Source organism: Nerophis ophidion, linkage group LG08 (assembly GCF_033978795.1).
Source record: "Nerophis ophidion isolate RoL-2023_Sa linkage group LG08, RoL_Noph_v1.0, whole genome shotgun sequence".
Lineage (NCBI taxonomy): Eukaryota > Metazoa > Chordata > Actinopteri > Syngnathiformes > Syngnathidae > Nerophis > Nerophis ophidion.
The window spans coordinates 61,779,919-61,801,405 of record NC_084618.1 but is presented as its reverse complement, the minus strand read 5'-3'; the positions used below and the strand labels follow the sequence as shown (position 1 = coordinate 61,801,405).

The following is a 21,487-nucleotide window of genomic DNA, read 5'->3' as shown; positions in this document are numbered from 1 at the left end:
TATGGGGAAGTTAAAATGTGATAAAATGAATTCAGGCAATGTTGTATGGCTAACTATGGCTGACGAAGCAAGATTTATTACTCGTATTTTTGCATCAGACTCTTAAATATAGCAGAGCACTCGTTGGAAATAGAAGATTTTTTAATAGAGTTTTCGCGGTAGTTCCTAAAAAACATTATTGCTCAGATCATATAGAGCAGTGGTGTCCTGGTGGGGCTTCTGGGCCGTTTTCAGAAAATAGTGTGACTCAATATTATCAACAATAAATAGTCCTGCGCTACATCCAACAGATTAAATGTATGAAGTATCCAATTGATCAGTTAATTGCCCAGATTATCAGTGCTGCTGATGGATTCCACCTTAACATTTGACAATAAAACAATTATACAAAGCAACTCGGTAAAGAATGTTGGTATTATTTTTGACCCAACTCTCTCGTTTGAGTCACAAATTCAGAGTGTTACTAAGGACATCTGGTTGAGCTGGACGGTGCAAGTTGTGCTTAGCGAGGGGCTCCATGGAAATGTGATCTTTGTTATGTCTTATTAGCAGTTCTGCTAACTCCAGTTGTTAACTTTACCATACCTTTTACTAACCTATCATATGGAGCTTCTTTTTTTTAAGTTTCACCTGTGAATTCGGAGATGTCTGGTTGAGGAAAATCTGACAAGTTAGGCCGATTAAAGCCTTGTGCGCCTCCGGATCAAGATGATATGGAGGATTCGGTCGTTTTTAGGAGCGAAAGTTAAAAGACAGATGAAATGCGAGCCGGCATCCTCGACAAACTTAAATTCGTTTTCAGAGTAATGATAGCGGCTGTTATGGAGCCATTCAAGAGCAATCACTCGTCCTATAGCGGGGCCATCGCTAGCCACCGTGGATCTCCTCTCTAAAGAATGTGATGATCTGGAGGGCCGCCCGAGATGTAATAATGTCCAAGTGGTGGGCTTTGCTGAGAGGTGTGAAGGCCCCCGTAAAACTGAGTTCACCGTTCAGTTCTTGCAAGCGGTGCTGAAGCTTGACGACAAGCCTATGTTGGACTATGCCCACCGGACCCTGTGTGCTAGGCCTACAGATGGCGATCCTCTTTAACTGCTCGTTTTTGGAACCAGATTCTACGACGGGCGGGTGAGGATTCTCTGCTCTTCTATATGGGCATGAGGATTTGGATTTTTCCTAACTTCACTCTGACCGTGGCTCGGAGACGAGTCGTCTTTACTACGGTGAAGAGAAAGCTACATTTATGTCCCAGTTTGGACTTCTCCTTCTGTCGACGCTGCAAATCACTTTATCTAACGGCCAGACTCCCAGGTTAGATGATCCAACAAAGACAGCAAGCTTTGTTGACAAAAACATTAAAATGGGAGTTGCCCCAGATTCGATCGAGGAGACATGCTAGCAAGATAGCTGGCCGCCGGCATTTAGGAAATAGAGGACTACAAATGGTTGTTTGTGGGGAGGGGATGTTGCGCACATCCAGGCCATATGCTTTTGCAAAAGTTTCGGGGTCCTGGGGTGCGTTTGGTCACTGTTTTGTTTTTCTTTTCAGTCAAGATTATTCTCTTGAGTTTTACCTAGCCTAATCTAACAGCGATGTCCGACGGGTGTGGTATTGGGTTTACCAGTTTTAATTGCAAAGGGCTTAATAATTCTATAAAATAAAGTAAATTATTATATTGTCTCAGCATCTGCAAGCCCAGGTGATCTTCTTGCAGGAGACTAACCTTAAACATTCTGATCACTTGAGGCTGAGGAGAGGATGGATTGGACAGATTTACAGCTCATCATTTACTGGCAAATTGAGGGGAGTTGCTATATTGCTATGTAAATCTGTTCCTTTTTTAACACTCAAATAGTATATCCGCTCCCAATGGGAGGTATTTTACTGTCCCTGGTCAGATTTCCAACACCCCAGTAGACTTTGAAAATGTTTATGCTCCCAACTATGACAATGACAACAAAGGCTCCCTCTACAGGACTTGATGAACTTGATGTCCTTGCTACTGAACAAACGCTCCATTCAGGATCTCAGTTCTATGAACATGGCGATAAAGCTGGTAAAAGATTAGCTCATTAACTACACCAGATATCTATCAACATCTCATTATATTCCGCAGATCCAATCCGATACAAGTATAGTTACGGATGATCTTGAGATCAATAATGTATTTAAGAATTTCTATGCGTCCCTCTGCTCAACTGGTCCTTTTTCTACACCTGAGCTTTATACATGTTTTGCCAATCCTGACATTTCCCCATTATTACCATGAATTCATTAACGTGGACCGCGACTTAAACAAGTTGAAAAACTTATTCGTGTGTTACCATTTAAGGGTCAATTGTATGGAATATGTACTGTACCGTTCAATCTACTAATAAAAGTTTCAATCAAGCAATCAATCAGTCCACTGCGGTAGAGAGACCAATTACTGCTGCAAAATTAAATGTTGCAGAATTGTCGCTACGAAATTGAAAACCCCGGGACCAGATAGCTATCCTCCTGAATAAAAAAAAAAATGGACTTAAAGGGGAACTGCACTTTTTTTTGGAATCTTGCCTATCGTTCACAATCATTATGAAAGACAAGAACACAAAAGGGTTGGGTTTTTTTCCCCGCTTTTTAACATAAAAATTGGCTCGTACGGGTGGCTAGCAATGCAGTTCAAAGGAGCAATCAATTGTACCTCCAAATCACTTTAAAAATGCATTCAAGAACCGTCAACAATTCTTGATTTACTTTCTGCAACCCGAATAACAACCAAGCTGTAGCGACATCGTTATTGTAAGGGCAAACATTGAAGAACTATTTTTCTAGTGTGGTAACATTTTGGCGTGCTTCGGTATTAGCCGTAAAAGCTAGCTACAGCAAGAGATAAGCTCGCTTCGACATCAACACAACACTGCGATACGACACCAATGTGTAGTAACTGAAAAACATGAACAATCATATTACAGTATCTGTAAAGTATTAGCCCACATTTCATATTTTGTTTGTACACATTTGAGCTAGCCAGGCAGCGTATGTACAGCAGTTGTAGTTGCGCGCATGGCGTGCTGTGTGTATCATGATGGATATTAAAGTGACTCACTCAATGGACAGTGGTTTGTCTGGTCCAGCTGGCCGGGTGTGGCATTCATGTCGAAATAGCTTAAGGCTCCAAGTTCCATATTTATAACGTCAAAATGGCTTTTACCTTTCTCTCCCGGCTTCAGTCTGCTACAACACGTCAATCTTGTTGTATGCTTGCATGTTCGAAATAAACTCAAACTCAAACTCAAATTCTTCCTTTGTGCTCGCTTCTATAAACAGCAGCATATTTAGATTCCAAAGTTTAAGGTGAATCCTCATTTGTCATAAAATAGTCGTCTTTGTTGTCTGTTACTAAGTCTGCCAGAAGTCATACGTGCGCTGCTATTGAAACAGAAATCAATGTGCTAAAGAAATCAATCCCTTAAAGGATAAAAATTATCAAAATACGGTAAATATTGAACATATAATTAGAAAGGTGTCTGTTATTACACTATATGTAGAGTTGTAGTGTGTATACAACGTTGCTGGATGGTTTTGAAATTGTTTAGAGGGCTTTGACGGCTAAAACAGTGACTCCCGCTAGGCTTTCAAGCGTTTATCATCTTTAAAATCCATCCATCCATCCATCTTCTTCCGCTTATCCGAGGTCGGGTCGCGGGGGAAGCAGCCTAAGCAGGGAAGCCCAGACTTCCCTCTCCCCAGCCACTTCGTCCAGCTCCTCCCGGGGGATCCCGAGGCGTTCCCAAGCCAGCCGGGAGAGATAGTTTTCCCAACGTGTCCTGGGTCTTCCCCGTGGCCTCCTACCGGTCAGACGTGCCCGAAACACCTCCTTAGGGAGGTGTTCGGGTGGCATCCTGACCAGATGCCCGAACCACCTCATCTGGCTCCTCTCGATGTGGAGGAGCAGCGGCTTTACTTTGAGCTCCTCCCGGATGACAGAGATTCTAACCCTATCTGTAAGGGAGAGACCCGCCACCCGGCGGTGGAAGCTAATTTTGTCCGCTTGTACCCGTGATCTTGTCCTTTCGGTCATGACCCAAAGCTCATGACCATAGGTGAGGATGGGAACGTAGATCGACCGGTAAATTGAAAGCTTTGCCTTCCGGCTCAGCTCCTTCTTCACCACAACGGATCGATACAGCGTCCGCATTACTTAAGACGCCGCTCCGATCCGCTGTCGATCTCACTATCCACTCTTCCCTCACTCGTGAACAAGACGCCGAGGTACTTGAACTCTTCCACTTGGGGCAAGATCTCCTCCCCAACCCGGAGATGGCACTCCACCCTTTTCCGGGCAAGAACCATGGTCTCGGACTTAGAGGTGCTGATTCTCATCCCATCTTTAAAATATATTTTTTTTAAAAGACGTGTTCTTGTCTCTCATAACAATTGTGAACGATAAGTTAAAAAGTGCATTTCCCGTTAAGATAGCCCCCCTATTGTTAGACATATACAATGCATCGTTTCTCTCCTTTTGATAAAACCTAACACCCTTTAACGTCCTAAGAGCCTGTTAAATGTAAACTTTAAATTATTATCCAAATTGCTGGCTTTACGTTTGGATACTATTCTCCCTTCTATTATTAATGCAGATCAAACCGGGTTCATTCGTAATATGCACGCCTTTTCTAATCTTCGACGTCTTTTCAATATACGGTATGATGTGCCCACTCTTATCACTGAAGAGGCAGTGATATCTATGGATACTGAAAAGGCATTTGACCGAGTGGAGTGGAATTACTTATTTTATCTCCTATATTTATTGCCTGAGGCCTCAGTCAGGACAAACACTATTCAATCCGAATATTGGCGCCTTTACCGTTCCACGCGACAGGGTTGCCCCCTGAGCCCATTGCTTTTTGCTCTTGTCATTGAGCCTAGGTCATTAGCTCTCAGTACCAACTTGCTTATTACGGTGAGCATATGTAGCTACAATGTGCAGGTGAAAGTCTTTCTCTGTGCAGATGACCTCATTCTATATGTCTCGGACATCTAAGGGAACTGGACTTTTTTATTTTATTTTGCCTATCATTCACATAATGAAGGACATGACAACAGATTGATTTTTTTTAATGCATTCTAAGTATTAAATAAATTTGATCAAAAGTCCACTTAAGATGGAGCCTATGGGAGCTGTTTAGTTCTGCGTATAGATCTCCCCAGAAAACATCCAATCATATCCATTAAGAATTTATGTGTACTTGCTGTAAGTATATATGTAATTTAGTAATGAGCACATTTAGAATAATCTTAAATATTTACATATTTTGATCATTTTAAGCATGCGGTGCACATTAATTTCAGAAACGAATCACAAGGTTTGCTTTTTTTTATCCACTACATCACTGATTAAAATTCACTGCAGACTTAATGAGAGCCAACAAACATAGTAAAGCATCACTTACTGTACAATGTCTGTTGTCGTTAGGATGCCAACTGCTAGAATCGTTTTATATTCCCGTGTTGGATGAAGAATGACTCATAATCCTCGCAAAGAAAAGGGGGTGGAACCATGCATCTTATTGTGTCGTTCTCGCCATTCCCAGTCTAAATTGGCTGTCAATGTGTACCAACTTTTTGGAATACGTCCTCAATCTTCTATTATCAAGGTTAGAGGCATGATTTATGATGTACAATAAACTTGCACGAGCAAAGGAAGCAAGGAAGCACCTTACCACTTGATGATGTAAACATAGGCACGGTAACAGTTTGAGATGCTACCTCATTAGAAGCATTTAAGTCCCATCTTAAAACTAATTTGTATACTCTAGCCTTTAAATAGACCCCCCTTTGAAACCAGTTGATCTGCCGTTTCTTTTCTTTTATTTTCTGCTCTGCCCCCCTCTCGCTCGTGGAGGGGGGGGGGGGGCATAAGTTCGGTGGCCACGGATGAAATGCTGACTGTCCAAAGTCGGGACCCGGGGTGGACCGCTTGCCTGTGCATCGGTTGGGGACACCTCTGCGCTGACGACTTGTCTCCGCTCGGGATGGTCTCCTGCTGGCCCAACTATGGACTGGACTCTCACTATTATGTTAAGTCCACTATGGACTAGACTCTCACAATATTATACTCGGTCCACTCAACTTCCATTGAACCGGTCGACCCGGGGGGAGGGTCCCCACATCTGCAGTCCTCTCCAAGGTTTCTCATTGTCATCCCATTGGGTTGAGTTTTTCCTTGCCCTGATGTGGGATCTGAACCAAGAATGTAGTTGTGATACACTTGTGATATAGGGCTATATAAATAAACATTGAATGATTGACACGCTAGTGATCACGGCGCCGCTATAAATAGTTTTTCTGCGTTAGGGCTTAAAATGACAATATCACTAATATTTGGTTAATATTCAGGTCATGAAATGTAAATGGAGTATTGTTGGTGCTTTTTGTATGTTTTTTAATTGGGTTTATTGGCCGAAATAAAGGACCTGCCATTGGCTCCGCCGTAAGCTGACTTTTATTTTATTTTATTTAAGAGTTAGAATGCATTAAAAAAAAAAAAATGCATCCGTTGTCATATCTTGATTGGGAACGATAGGCAAAATTACCAAAAAAGTGTAGTTCCCCTTTATCCGTGATTGAAAAGTAATTCAAAGGTAGATCATTGATGAGCCTTTTGTCTGCTTTTGTGTATATGCACCATGTTGGGGACATTCAGGAGTGCAGTTGTCCGTGGCTTCATGTCAATATTTGCCTGAACTTGTTTGGCTGATGCATGTTTTTTTACCCAATTTATATTTTTTTGTTTATTTTAAATATTTGTGGGTTACTTGTTTGGGGGAAATATTTAACATGTATTTAATTGTTGGACTGTTTTGTGTAAAAAAAAAATCAATAAACATTGTGTAAAAAAAGAGTGTTGCTAATACAGCCTTCTTTCATCTTTCATAACACCGCTAAAATGTGTCCCATTTTGTCCACCAATGACAGTGAGATCTTTATTCATGCATTCGTTACGTCTCGTCTTTATTACTGTAACATATCATTTTCGGGTCTCCCGATGTCTAGCATCAAAAGATTACGGATTATACTCCTGACAAGGACAAGAATGTTTGATCATATTACACCTATACTGGCTCACCTGCGCTGGCTTCCTGTGCACTTAAGATGCGACTTTAAGGTTTTATTACTTACATGTAAAATACCTAATGATCTAGCTCCATCCTATCTTGCTGATTGTATTGTACCATTTGCGTTCTAATGTTTCCGGTTTATTAGTGATTCTCAGAGCCCAAAAAAGGTCTACGGGCTTTGATTGATTGATTGATTGATTGAAACTTTTATTAGTAGATTGCACAGTTCAGTACATATTCCGTACAATTGACCACTAAATGGTAACATCCGAATAAGTTTTTCAACTTGTTTAAGTCGGGGTCCACATTAATCAATTCATAGTACAAATATATACTATCAGCATAATACAGTCATCACACAGGTTAATCATCATAGTATAAACATTGAATTATTTACATTATTTACAATCCGGGGGGTGGGATGAGGAGCTTTGGTTGATATCAGTACTTCAGTCATCAACAATTGCATCAACAGAGAAATGGACATTGAAACAGTGTGGGTCTTACAGTAGGATATGTACAGCCAGCAGAGAACATAGTGAGTTCAGATAGCATAAGAACAAGTCAATACATTAGAAGTACATTTGATTATTTACATTAGGTTATTTATAATCCAGGGAGATGGGATGTGAATGGAGGAGGGTATTAGTAAAGGGTTGAAGTTGCCTGGAGGTGTTGTTTTAGAGCGGCTTTGAAGGAATATAGAGATGCACTTACTTTTACACCTGTTGGGGGTGCATTCCACATTGATGTGGCATAGAAAGAGAATGAGTTCGAACCTTTGTTAGATCGGAATCTGGGTTTAACGTGGTTTGTGGAGCTCCCCCTGGTGTTGTGGTTATGGCGGTCATTTACGTTAAGGAAGTAGTTTGACATGTACTTCGGTATCAGGGAGGTGTAGCGGATTTTATAGACTAGGCTCAGTGCAAGTTGTCCTCCACCCTGAGCCAGCCCACTTTGGAGAAGTGGGTTGGAGTAAGGTGTGATCTGGGGTGAAGGTCTAAAAGTAACCGGACTAGCTTATTCTGGGAGGTTTGGAGTCTAGATTTGAGGGTTTTGGAGGTGCTGGGGTACCAGGAGGTGCAAGCGTAATCGAAAAAGGGTTGAATGAGAGTTCACGCTAGAATCTTCAAGGTGCTTCTGCTGACCAGAGAGGAGATTCTGTAGAGGAATCTCGTTCTTTGGTTGACCTTTTTGATTACCTTGGTTGCCATTTTATCACAGGAAAGATTAGCCTCTAGAATGGAACCTAGGTAGGTGATCTTATCTTTCCTGGTGATAACAATGTCACCCACTTTTATAGTGAAGTCACTGACTTTCTTAAGTTTGATATGGGACCCAAATGGGATGGATTCCGTTTTACCTAAGTGTATGGATAGCTTGTTGTCAGCGAGCCAGGTGCAGATATTAAGGAGTTCAGCACTGAGGATTTGTTCCACCTGTGACTTGTCCTTGCTGGATACCAGCAGGGCCGAGTCATCCGCAAATAGGAACAATTCACAGTCGCATGCTGAAGGCATGTCATTTGCGTATATTAGGAACAGTAAAGGTCCTAGTATACTGCCTTGGGGGACTCCACAGCTTACTGAGAGGGGAGGGGACATGGTGCCGTTCACCTCTACTACCTGTTTCCTCCCCTCCAAGTAACATTGCATTCAGCTCGATGAGGTTTTATCGAATCGGATTGCTCTGAGCTTATCCAACAGTATAGCGTGGTTAACGGTGTCAAAGGCCTTCTGAATGTCCAGCATGACCATGCCGCAGTATTTGCCCGCCTCCACCTCATGTCTGATGGGGTCGGTCAGATTGAGAAGGCCTGTGTCAGTGGAGTGGTTACTTCTGAAGCCGGATTACAATTTGTACATTAGTTTATTAGTAGCTAGGTATCCATCAACCTGTTCATAAACTATTTTTTCCATTACTTTCAAAATGGAACTGAGAATAGAAACAGGTCTGTAGTTACCAGGTTTTCTAATTTGCTTCCTTTTTTATAAAGGGGTGTTACTCTTGCTATCTTGAAATCCTTGGGTACTTGGCTTTGTTTGATTGAGAGGTTTATTATATGTGTGATTATTGGGGCAATGGTGGTGGCAGAGTCCATGAGGAATCTGGAGGGGATGTTGTCAAGGCCGGTGGCCTTGTTTGGGTGGAGCGCGCTCAATTTATTAAGCACCTCTTTAGCTGAGACCATTTCTAATTTGAAACTGTTGTTGATTACTCCTAGCTTTCGGTAGAAGGCTTCAATGTTTTCTACACCAAAGCGACCAGACTGATGGGACAGCTTTGTTAACAAGAGTTGTGGCTATGCTGGTGAAAAAGGTGTTAAGTCTGCTTGCTACCTCCATTTTGTCTGTAATGAGGAGTCACCCTCCTTGATGTTGATGTTGGTGATTCTGGTTTTAAGTTTCTGGCTGCATCCAGGAAGCTGGTTGTTGAGAATTTTCCAGAGCTCACGTGGCTTATTTGTGTTTTCCTCTATTTTGTCGTTGATATAATTTTTTTTTTATGGATTTACTCAGGTTGTTTGTCTTATTTCTTAATTTATTGCATTGCTTTTTGAGCTTTGAAAGGAGTGATTTGAGGTCATTATTATTGGGTTGTTTATTTACTTCGGTTTTACACTTTTGGTATTCGAAGTATTTTCTATCTCTGTCTTTTATGACAGCTAATAGGTCTGGATTGATCCATGGTTCAGAGCGGGCTTTGAGCCTGACTGTTCTCACGGGAGCCATATCATTTAGCATCGCTAGGAACGATGTTTTGAAGCGATCCCAAGCATCTTCAACCAGGTTGCTCGTGAGCACAGGGTACCAGTCCCACACACCTAATTTAAGGTTGAAATTATCACTGGAGTATGTTTTAAGGAATCTGGATTGAGCTGTTATGTGGCCATTGGCTTTGGGTTTACTTATTTTGCGCGTGCAGAAGGTTATATAGTGGTCGCTAAGACCACAGATCATGACCCCACTATTTTTTATATTATGCCGGTCTGATGTGAGGATGAGATCTATGGTTGATTGGGTGGAATTACACACCCGTGTGGGGAGTGTTATTAGCTGGGAAAGAGCGTGCAGATTACAGAACTTGCTGTAAGATTTGAAGACAGGCGCATCTCTGCGTTGAATATGTGTTCAGATCTCCAGTTATAATTTTGTCCACGTTGTCTACACCAGTTAAGCACTCTTCAAGAGCACCATAGAAATCACTCTGATTAGGTGGTCTGTATACAGTCCCTATCAGTACCGGCTTAGCGTTTGTGAGTTTGATTATCTGCCCACACACATTCAAGGGCATTGTGGTTGAGATCAGAGCGAGTTATGTATTTAATACCCTGGTGAATATACATACAAACACTACCACCACGTTTATTCCTGTCAGAACAGCTTTCATCTTATTTAGTTTCGTAGAAACACAGGATTTTTACCTTATTTTTGTGGAACATTTCTCTGATTTGGTCGAGTTTATTTCCAGAGAGGATGTTCACATTAAGATGGATGATGTGTAGCCCACCCGAACCAAAAAGAACATCAGAGTCTGTTGGGGAGAGGTACTGTCCAGAAGATGGGGGGATGTTGGTTGTTGATGTTTGTGTGGCAAGAGTTGGGGGAGGGGGAGAGAGGCCCATTGTTCGTCGTCCCGGTGATGGGGTAGGGGTGTGGTTGAAGAGGGGGAGGGGGGGCAGGTAGGAGTGGTGGGGGTTAATGTGGTTTTCGTGGGTTTTGGTGAGGTGGAGACCAATGACCAGGGATTCACGAAGAGTCCCCCAAAACCTGTGTAGGCCGTGGGGGGTCCAGGTAACGCAGCGATGACCCTCAGGGTTTCGGGAGAGGTTAGGAGGACCTCCGTACTGCTGACTTTAATTGCGGCCAGGGTGTCGTCAAAAGCCATTACGCCGTCCGCCGCCGGGCCGCTGTCCTCACCAGTGTCTGATCTGTCTTCCTCCGTCTCTTGGCTGCCAACTGCACCGATGTTCGGGGTGAAGTCCTCCGTCGTGCCGCTGGAACGCAGGTGAGCTTGTGTGGTGATGAACAAGTGAGAGCTGGCGTAGGTGGAGAGCTAATGTTTTTAGCATAGCTCCGACGAGGTCCCGCAGCTACGCTAGCTTCCTCGGCGTCGTTAGCAACCACATTGCTAGGCTTCGCCAGGCGTGACAACATTAACCGGGTGGTTATTGGTCCAGGGTTTAGTTCAGTGTCTCCTGAGAGTAGAAGTAATAGTAAAATTGTAGATCTTCGGTCTATCCTTCCAGTCAGGGGCTTGTTTCTTCTGTTCCGATCCGCTGTGAGGCATGAGTCGATCACGTTACCTCCGAAGCCCAAGTGCTTTGCTGATGAGTTACCGAGGAAGTAGAAATCGCAGTGATTGTCCATTTTGCGTTCACGACTCTCATTTTCAAGAGGGTATTGTATCCGTGGTGCTTTCAAATAGAAATTTGTGATCCACAAATTGAGGAAGTGTGGTATCATCCGGGCTTTACACTGTTTTCTATTCGGGCTCCAGTACTCTGGAATGCCCAACTGTTATAATAATAATTATACATTTAATTTCATTAAACAGAAGAAGATGGATGGATGGATGGACGTTTAATTTCATAGCGCCTTTTAGGAAACTCAAGATTGCTTTACCACAATATAAAATACAATAAAACTTAAACATATAAATAAACAACATAATAGAATAAAAATAGGGCAAGAATATTTGGTGAGTTAGACGGAGTAGGCAGATAGGAACATGTGTATTTTGAGTTTAAATTTGAAGGTAGGCAGAGAGTCGCAGTTACAGAGGTCAGGTTGTAGATTGCTCCGGAGCTGGGGAGCAGAGCGACTGAAGGCTCTGCCCCCCCATAGTGATGATGCAGGCAGGGGTCTATTGATGTTGCAGGGATGGAAATAAGCAGTGTGTGCAGTGACGTTGATGTGCGAGTTCAAGGAAAGTGTGCCTCTTAACCTAAGGGGAGGGGTAAATTGAGGAGCTGTCAATGGTGAGAGAGATTCTATTAACCTTAGAAACGGTGGATTTGGTGCCAAGAAGGAGGATTTCAGTTTTATTGTAGCTTTATTTAAGGAAGTTCGAGGTGAACCAGAATTTTTAATTAAGAGAGACAAGAGATGAGGGAGGGCAATGGGAGCGTGGAATTTGGTTTGCAAGAGAGGTAGAGCTGGGTGTCATCCTCAAAGCAGCGGAATTGGATATTGAATTTTTGGAGGATGTGGCCGAGTAGGAGGAAATAAATAATGAAGAGAAGGGGCCCCAGGACATATCCATGGGGCACACCTGAAGTGACTGGGGAGGGTTTAGAAGAGAAAGATTTGAGCTGGATGAACTGGGTGCGGCCTGTGAGGTAGGAATGCAACCAGCTGAGGGGAGTGTGGGAGAGGCCGATGGAGGAGAGTCTACTGAGGAGGATGGAGTGTGAGATGGTTTTAAAGGCCGCACTCAGACCAAGGAGGATGAGGATGGAGATGGAACTAGAATCAGCGGTAATAAGGAGGTCATTAGTGATTTTTATTAAAGGCCTACTGAAACCCACTACTACCGACCACGCAGTCTGACAGTTTATATATCAATGACGAAATATTAACATTGCAACACATGCCAATACGGCCGGTTTAGTTTACTAAATTGCAATTTTAAATTTCCCGTGAAGTGTCCTGTTGAAAACATCGCGGTATGATGACGCCTATGATGACGCGTGCGTTTGACGTCACCGGTTGTAGCGGACATTTTTTTCCAGCCCGATCCAAGCTTTAAGTAGTCTGCTTTAATCGCATAATTACACAGTATTCTGGACATCTGTGTTGCTGAATCTTTTGCAATTTGTTCAGTTTATAATGGAGAAGTCAACGTAGAAAGATGAAGGTGGGAAGCGGTCGGTGTATTGCAGCTGCCTTTAGCAACACAAACACAACCGGTGTTTCCTTGTTTAAAATTCCCGAAGGTGAAGCTTTACTATGGAACAGAGCGGTCAAGCGAACATGGTTCCCGACCACATGTCAACCGGCAGGTTTTGATGAGAAGATGGTGCTAATAAGTCGGCTCTTACCGTAGACATGAGTGGAGCTTGCGTCCTCCTGCAGCTGCGGACTCTCTTACCTCCTCCCACCGGAGACACTGGCGGTCACCACACCCATGGCCACACCCCTCCGATTTACAGGTACCATATAATCTCACTAAAACACTAGTAAAACAATAAGCAGATAAGGGATTTTCCAGAATTATCCTAGTAAATGTGTCTAATAACATCTGAATCGCTCTCACTGCCCTCGCCATTTTTTTTTTGCTAGTCCTTCACTCTCACTATCCTCATCCACGAATCTTTCATCCTCACTCAAATTAATGGGGAAATTGTTGCTTTCTCGGTCCGAATCGCTCTAGCTGCTGGTGGCTATGATTGTAAACAATGTGAGGATGTGAGGAGCTCTACAACCAGTGACGTCACGCGCACATCGTCTGCTACTTCCGGTAAAGGCAAGGCTTTTTTATTAGCGACCAAAAGTTGCGAACCTTATCGTCGATGTTCTCTACTAAATCCTTTCAGCAAAAATATGGCAATATCGGGAAATGATCAAGTATGACACATACAATGGACCTGCTATTCCCGTTTAAATAAGAAAATCTCATTTCAGTAGGCCTTTAAAGCAATGTATGTGCTGTGACGGGGGCGAAAACCAGATTGAAAAGTGAGTGAAGGGTTAAATGGGTGTAAAGTTGGAAGGCAACAGATTTTTCAAGAATTTCGGAAATGAAAGGTAGGTTAGAAATGGGACGGAGATTATTGCAATTGTTGGGGTCTTTGCCAGGTTTCTTTACTATGGGGGTGACAGCGGCAGTTTTGAAAGATTAAGGGATTATTCCAGATGAGAGTGAGGAGTGAAGAATGTCGCATACGAGAGGGGGCAGAGAGGAGAGGCAGGATTTGACTATGGTTGAGGGGAGTGGATCAAGCTGGCATGTGGTGGGCTTTGATTTGAGTAAGAGGTCAGAGATTGCAAAGGTAGTGGGAAGAAGAAAATCGGAGAAGAGATAATAGGAGGGGGGGGGGGGGGGTTCAGGTGGGGAGAGAGGTGGCGAATTGTGATGGAGGTTAGAGATGCTACCTCAGTAGACGCATTTATGTGGAGACTGATTGGCATAGTAATGCCGAATTTGTCCCTCCGTGAATGCGTCGACAAGAACACAGCAATGGTAAGTTTAAATGATTTATTAAACTTAACAAAAGCAGGCTATGAACAAAAATACTGGGGCTAACAGACAAAATAAACCAAGGGCGCTAGCATGAAAGCTAAGAATAGAAAACAGAAAAACTAAGACTGGCACGAAGGCACACAAAAAGGAAAAACAATTCATCAGCGTGAGAGCTGGAATAAAACACAGGCTTAGCGTGAAAAGCTAGCGAGAATATACCTATGATAAGTCAGTCGATATTGTTGCTCAAAGGCAAATTTATGGACCCAGACTGAACAAAGAAAAGAGGAAGGCTTATATAGCGAGTAATCAAGGAAAACCAGGTGTGTGTAGAAAACGAGGAGCAGGTGAAAGCAATGTGTAACCATGGTAACGGACTAAACAGGAAGTGAGTGGGTCAGAAGCGAATGAAACAAAAGATGGAAAAATAAACATGTGAAGATCCGAGTCACGGATCGCAACAATTTAAGTCCTACCTTAAGCCTCATTTATACACCTTAGCCTTCAAATACGCCCATGTTTACACCAGTTGATATGTTAGCATATTTTGTCATTGATTACAGCACATACATAAAAGTCCCGAACCTGACTCTTGCCAGATCCTTGTAGTTCGCTGAGCTCCACACAAGGATCTGGGATCGAGGGCAATGCAAACTCCTTCAAGATAGCAAAAAATAGTTAACCAATCATGATTGCCGGTTGGGATTTCATAGATGTCACGTAGCACCAAAGTGACTGTTTGATTCAAACAACAATGATATTGATTCTGCAATTGCAACTGTTTTGTCCAATCCATCTAATAAATGATAAATGGGTTGTACTTGTATAGCGCTTTTCTACCTTCAAGGTACTCAAAGCGCTTTGACACTACTTCCACATTTACCCATTCACACACACATTCACACACTGATGGAGGGAGCTGCCATGCAAGGCGCCAACCAGCACCCATCAGGAGCAAGGGTGAAGTGTCTTGCTCAGGACACAACGGACGTGACGAGGTTGGTTCTAGGTGGGATTTGAACCAGTGACCCTCGGGTTGCGCACGGCCACTCTCCCCACTGCGCCACGCCGTCCCTGATAATATTAATTATCTAAAAGATGAATAGACAACGTTTTGCTCTGTTGTTATTCAATATGTCGACCGTTCTGTTTTGGATTCCCCAGCGTCGCTCTCATCAGTGTCACGGGTCGATTTCGATGTGAGTGGTTGAAGTCGCATGTCATTCAAGATAAGGGAGAAGTGGTTCATACAATCACATAGAATGATTTTTTATTTTTTTACAACACATCTCCCATTGAGAAGTCCCAGATCCTTGTGTGGAGCTCAGCGAACTCCAAGGATCTGGCGAGAGTCAGGTTAAAAAGTCCCCTGTACCGCATAGTCAATAAGAACTACATTACCCATAAGCGCATGTACTGCGTGCATTGCGTGGTGACGTCACGCCTATCGCGCTGTTGTTGGCAACAGCGGCAACTAAAGCGGGAAGGATATAAACGCTTCCATATAGCTGTCAAGTAAAGTCGTCTTGGTAATTCTCTCTTAACAATAATAACTCGACCTTCCCTTGCTCGGCTCTTTGACGTGTGTGTAGTTACAACCAGTGGTTATCGGAGACGGCGCCTGGCTAATTGTTTAGCAGCATGTTTACAAGCTAATGCTTGTGAAAGTACGAGAAGGCAGCGAGGCGAGTTGTGCTGACCTGAGCTAAGTTCTCACCTCACATGACCAACAAGTGGAGTCTGCTTGTTTACTGTCTATGGCCTCCAAAGCAGGTAGGAACTTTACCACGATGCTAAATTAACAGACCTGTATGAAATGGAACAACTTTGATTTCAGTTCAGTTTTGCTTTGAAATTGTACTCACCGGGACCTCTTTCATATTTAACAGCTTGGCAAGAACCTTTCGTCAACATTTTCAAACATTTCGGAGTTGCAGAGTGGAAGAAAGCTTCAAAAGGAGGCGATGTGTCATCATACACGGTGCGTGAACTGTACTGTGTAGCCCAGGGGTCACCAACCTTTTTGAAACCAAGAGCTACTTCTTGGGTACTGATTAATGCAAAGGGCAACCAGTTTGATACACACTTAAATAAATTGCCAGAAGTAGCCAATTTGCTCAATTTACCTTTATTAAATAAATCTATATATATGTAAAAAATGGGTATTTCTGTCTGTCATTCCGTCGTACATTTTTTTTTCCTTTTACAGAAGGTTTTTTGTAGAGAATAAATTATGAAAAAACACTTAATTGAACGATCTAAAAGAAGCGAAAACACGGAAAAAAATAAAATAAAATTTTTAAACATAGTTTATCTTCAATTTCGACTCTTTAAAATTCAAAATTCAACCGAAAAAAAATGAAGAGAAAAACTAGATAATTCGAATCTTTTTGAAAAAATTAAAAAAATAATTAATGGAACATCATTAATAATTTTTCCCGATTAAGATTAATTTTAGAATTTTGATGACATGTTGAAATGTCATCAAAATTTCCAATCTGCACTTTGTTAGAATATATAACAAATTGGACCAAGCTATATGTCTAACAAAGACAAATCATTATTTCTTCTAGATTTTCCAGAACAAAAATTTTAAAAGAAATTCAAAAGACTTTGAAATAAAATTCAAATTTGATTCTACAGATTTTCTGGATTCGCCAGAATATTTTTGGGGAATTTTAATCATGAGTTTGAAGAAATATTTCACAAATATTGTTTGTCGAACAAACAGAAGCTAAAATGAAGAATTATATTAAAATGTATTTATTATTCTTTACAATAAAAAAAAATACTTGAACATTGATTTAAATTGTCAGTAAAGAAGAGGAAGGAATTTAAAAGGTAAAAAGGTGTATGTGTTTAACAATCCTAAAATCATTTTTAAGGTTGTATTTATTCTCTAAAATTGTCTTGCTGAAAGTTTGTAAGAAGCAAAGTAAAAAAATAAATAAATTAATTTATTTAAACAAATGAAGACCAAGTCTTTAAAATATTTTCTTGGATTTTCAAATTCTATTTGAGTTTTGTCTCTCTTAGAATTAAAAACGTCGAGCAAAGCGAGACCAGCTTGCTAATAAATAAATACAATTTTAAAAATAGAGGCAGCTCACTGATAAGTGCTGCTATTTGAGCTATTTTTAGAACAGGCCAGCAGGCTACTTATCTGGTCCTTACGGGCTACCTGGTGCCCGCGGGCACCGCGTTGGTGACCCCTGGTGTAGCCTATACCAGTGGTTCTCAAATGGGGGTACGCGTAACCCTGGGGGTACTTGAAGATATGCCAAGGGGTACGTGAGATTTTTTAAAATATTCTTAAAAATAGCAACAATTCAAAAGTCCTTTATAAATATATTTATTGAATAATACTTCAACAAAATATGAATGTAAGTTCATAAACTGTGAAAAGAAATGCAACAATGCAATATTCAGTGTTGACAGCTAGATTTTTTGAAAGGGAATAAGCGGTAGAAAATGGATGGATGGATGGATGTTCCATAAATATTGATGTTAAAGATTAATTTTTTTGTGAAGAAATGTTTAGAATTAAGTTCATGAATCCAGATGGATCTCTATTACAATCCCCAAAGAGGGCACTTTAAGTTGATGATTACTTCTATGTGTAGAAATCTTTATTTATATTTGAATCACTTGTTAATTTTTCAACAAGTTTTTAGTCATTTTTATTTATTTTTTTCAAAATAGGGGTGTAACGGTACACAAAAATGTCGTTTCGGTACGTACCTCGTTTCAGAGGTCACGGTTAGGTTCCTTTTTGGTACAGTAAGAAAACAACAAAATATAATTTTTTTGATTATTTATTTAACAAATTTGATAAATCTTCCACCCAAAAATATTTTTCTTAGTGGAATATTTGATGTGAAGTAATCGGAAACTTGGATAGGTCAATAATTCATAACAACATTGATTTTGATTCAATATTATGTTTTGAGCAATGACAGTTTGAAAGAAAAAAAAAAACAGCTTTGTTTTATTAGTCAACGTTGCAACTTTTTCTAAATTACATTTAGCCTTTTTTTTTATTTCACTTTTATGTTTTTTTTATTTTAATAGTATTTTTAGAATGTGCCGTGGGCCTTTAAAACATTAGCTGTGGGCTGCAAATGGCCTGCGGGGCACACTTTCGACACCCTTGCTATAGATAAAAAAAATAAATTCTGATAAATCTATGGGTAAAAAGCAGAGCCTGGCGACGCATGCGCGTTTATCATAACTCTCTCACTCTCTCTGTCTATGCCCCTCCCTTACGAATGCACGCAGCACTTTTTTTTTGTTTTTAACCCTTTCTTAACCCTGAACGTACATTGAAAATACACGCAACCATAACTCATAGGCCGGACATTCGAGGCATTTAAGAAACTCCACCTGGACAGCCCCGCAAAGAGGACATATCCAGTGAAAAGAGGAGGTATGGTCAGTTTATCATAGTCCAGTCATTGATAGCATGCTGTGTGTTGTTGTTTTTTTGATTGATTGAAACTTTTATCAGCGAATTGCACAGTACAGTACATATTCCGTACAATTGACCACTAAATGGTAACACCCCAATACATTTTTCAACATGTTTAAGTCGGGGTCCACATAAATCAATTCATGGTGCCTCGGTGTGCATTGTTTGCACGACGTGCGGCGCTACTTAATATGTCTGTGTCGTTCGGTACACCTCCAAACTGAACCGAAACCCCCGTACCGAAATGGTTCAACACAAATACACATACCGTTACACACGTACAAATGAGCATTATTTTGCACTGTTATACAATTTAATAAATCAGAAACTGATGACATAGTGCTGTATTTTACTTCTTTTTCTCTTTTTTTTCAAACAAAAATGCTTTGCTCTGATTAGGGGATACTTGAATAAAAAAAATGTTCACAGGGGGTACATCACTGAAAAAAGGTTGAGAACCACTGGCCTATACTATATGCACAGTTGCAGTACAGTAGTACTTCAACTTAGGAGATAATTGTTCCCCTGACGGAGCTCTTAACTCAAAACATTTGCATTTGAAGCCAATGTCGCTCATTGAAATAATTCAAAATCAATTGGTGGTTGTTACTTTGGAGAGCGAACGTCTACAGCAGGGGTCACCAACGCGGTGCCCGCGGGCACCAGGTCGCCCGTAAGGACCAAATGAGTTGCCCGCTGGCCTGTTCTAAAAATAGCTCAAATAGCAGCACTTACCAGTGAGCTGCCTCTATTTTTTAATTTATTTTTATTTACTAGCAAGCTGGTCTCGCTTTGCTTGACATTTTTAATTTTAAGAGAGACAAAACTCAAATAGAATTTGAAAATCCAACAAAATAATTTAAAGACTTGGTCTTCACTTGTTTAAATAAATTCGTTTATTTTTTAATTTGCTTCTTATAACTTTCAGAAAGACAATTTTAGAGAAAAAATACAACCTTAAAAGTCATTTTGGATTTTTAAACACATATACCTTTTTACCTTTTAAATTCCTTCCTCTTCTTTCCTGAAAATTTAAATCAATGTTCAAGTTTTTTTTTTTATTGTAAAGAATAATAAATACATTTGAATTTAATTTTTCATTTTAGCTTTGGTTTGTTCGACGAAGAATATTTGTGAAATATTTCTTCAAACTTATTATGATAAAAATTTCAAAAAATTATTCTGGCAAATCTAGAATATCTTTAAAATCAAATTTAAATCTTATTTCAAAGTCTTGAATTTCTTTTAAAATTTTTGTTCTGGAAAATCTAGAAGAAATAATGATTTGTCTTTGTTAGAAATATAGCTTGGTCCAGTTTGTTATATATTCTAAAATGCAGATTGGATTTTAACATATATAAAACATGTCATCAAAATTCTAAAATTAATCCTAATCAGGAAACATTCTTAATGATGTTCCATAAATTTTTTATTTTTATTTTTTCAAAAAGATTCGAATTAACTAGTTTTTCTCTTCATTTTTTCAGTTGAATTTGAATTTTAAAGTGTCAACATTGAAGATAAACTATGTTTCAAAATTAAATTTTAATTTTTTCCGTGTTTTCTCCACATTTAAACCGTTCAATTAAGTGTTTTTTCATTATTTATTTTCTACAAAAAAACCTTCCGTAAATGGAAAAAAAATGTACGACGGAATGACAGATAGAAATACCCATTTTATATATATATATATATATATATATATATATATATATATATATACATTTATTTATTAAAGGTAAATTGAGCAAATTGGCTATTTCTGTCAAATTGTTTTAAGTGTGTATCCAACTGGTAGCCCTTTGCATTAATCAGTACCCAAGAAGTAGCTCTTGGTTTCAAAAAGGTTGGTGACCCCTGGTTTAGATATTATTTTAACATTCTCGGCCGGCAATGGATTCATTCTGCTTTAGTATAGCTCAAACTAGTAGATTAGTAGTTTTCTGTCATTAATTGAATGAATGTCATCAATCAATCAATCAATGTTTATTTATATAGCCCCAAATCACAAATGTCTCAAAGGACTGCACAAATCATTACGACTACAACATCCTCGGAAGAACCCATAAAAGGGCAAGGAAAACTCACACCCAGTGGGCAGGGAGAATTCACATCCAGTATTATATGCTTATCCTCAGCACAGTCCGTCACACTTACCTTCTTTAATAGCATTCTTGAAAAACAAAGTTATGTCAATCTCTAGCAATCTCTAATGCAAGGGAGTAAAACCAGGTATTTTGGTTGGCTCTTACGGGGTACACTGTATCACGCATCATAATACCATCAATTCCCCCGAAAAACGGATTAACTCGCTGGAATATAAAGACAATATAACATACATCCATAAACGTGGATGCTTATGCAAAAGTGCAATATATTTATCCGAACAGTAATCTATTTGTTTATCCATCCATCAGTCCATTTTCTACTGCTTATTCCTTTCGGGGTTGCGGCGGCTGCTGGAGCCGATCTCAACTACAATTGGGCGGAAGGCGGAGTACACCCTGGACAAGTCGCTCTCCCTCATCGAAGGGCCAACACAGATAGACAGACAACTTTCACACTCATATTCACACACTAAGGTTGATTTGGTGTTGCCAATAAACCTATCCCCAGGTGCATGTCTTTGGAGGTAGGAGGAAGCCGGAGTACCCGGTGGGAACCCAAGCAGTCACGGGGAGAACATGCAAACTTCACACAGAAAGATCCCGAGCGCAGGATCGAACACAG

At 40.5% G+C, this 21,487-nt stretch overlaps 1 protein-coding gene across 2 annotated transcripts in view; it reads left to right on the top strand.

Moving 5' to 3' along the window:
* The first annotated feature begins 15,724 nt into the window (after positions 1-15,724).
* Positions 15,725-21,487, top strand: part of wdr90 (WD repeat domain 90) — a 91,053-nt gene continuing 85,290 nt past the window's right edge. For both annotated transcript variants that reach the window (XM_061909259.1, XM_061909258.1), the window contains exons 1-2: positions 15,725-16,062; positions 16,179-16,270. In XM_061909259.1, the coding sequence (XP_061765243.1) occupies positions 16,047-16,062; positions 16,179-16,270 (108 nt within the window). In that variant the 5' untranslated portion in view covers positions 15,725-16,046. The remainder of the gene's footprint in view (positions 16,063-16,178; positions 16,271-21,487) is intronic.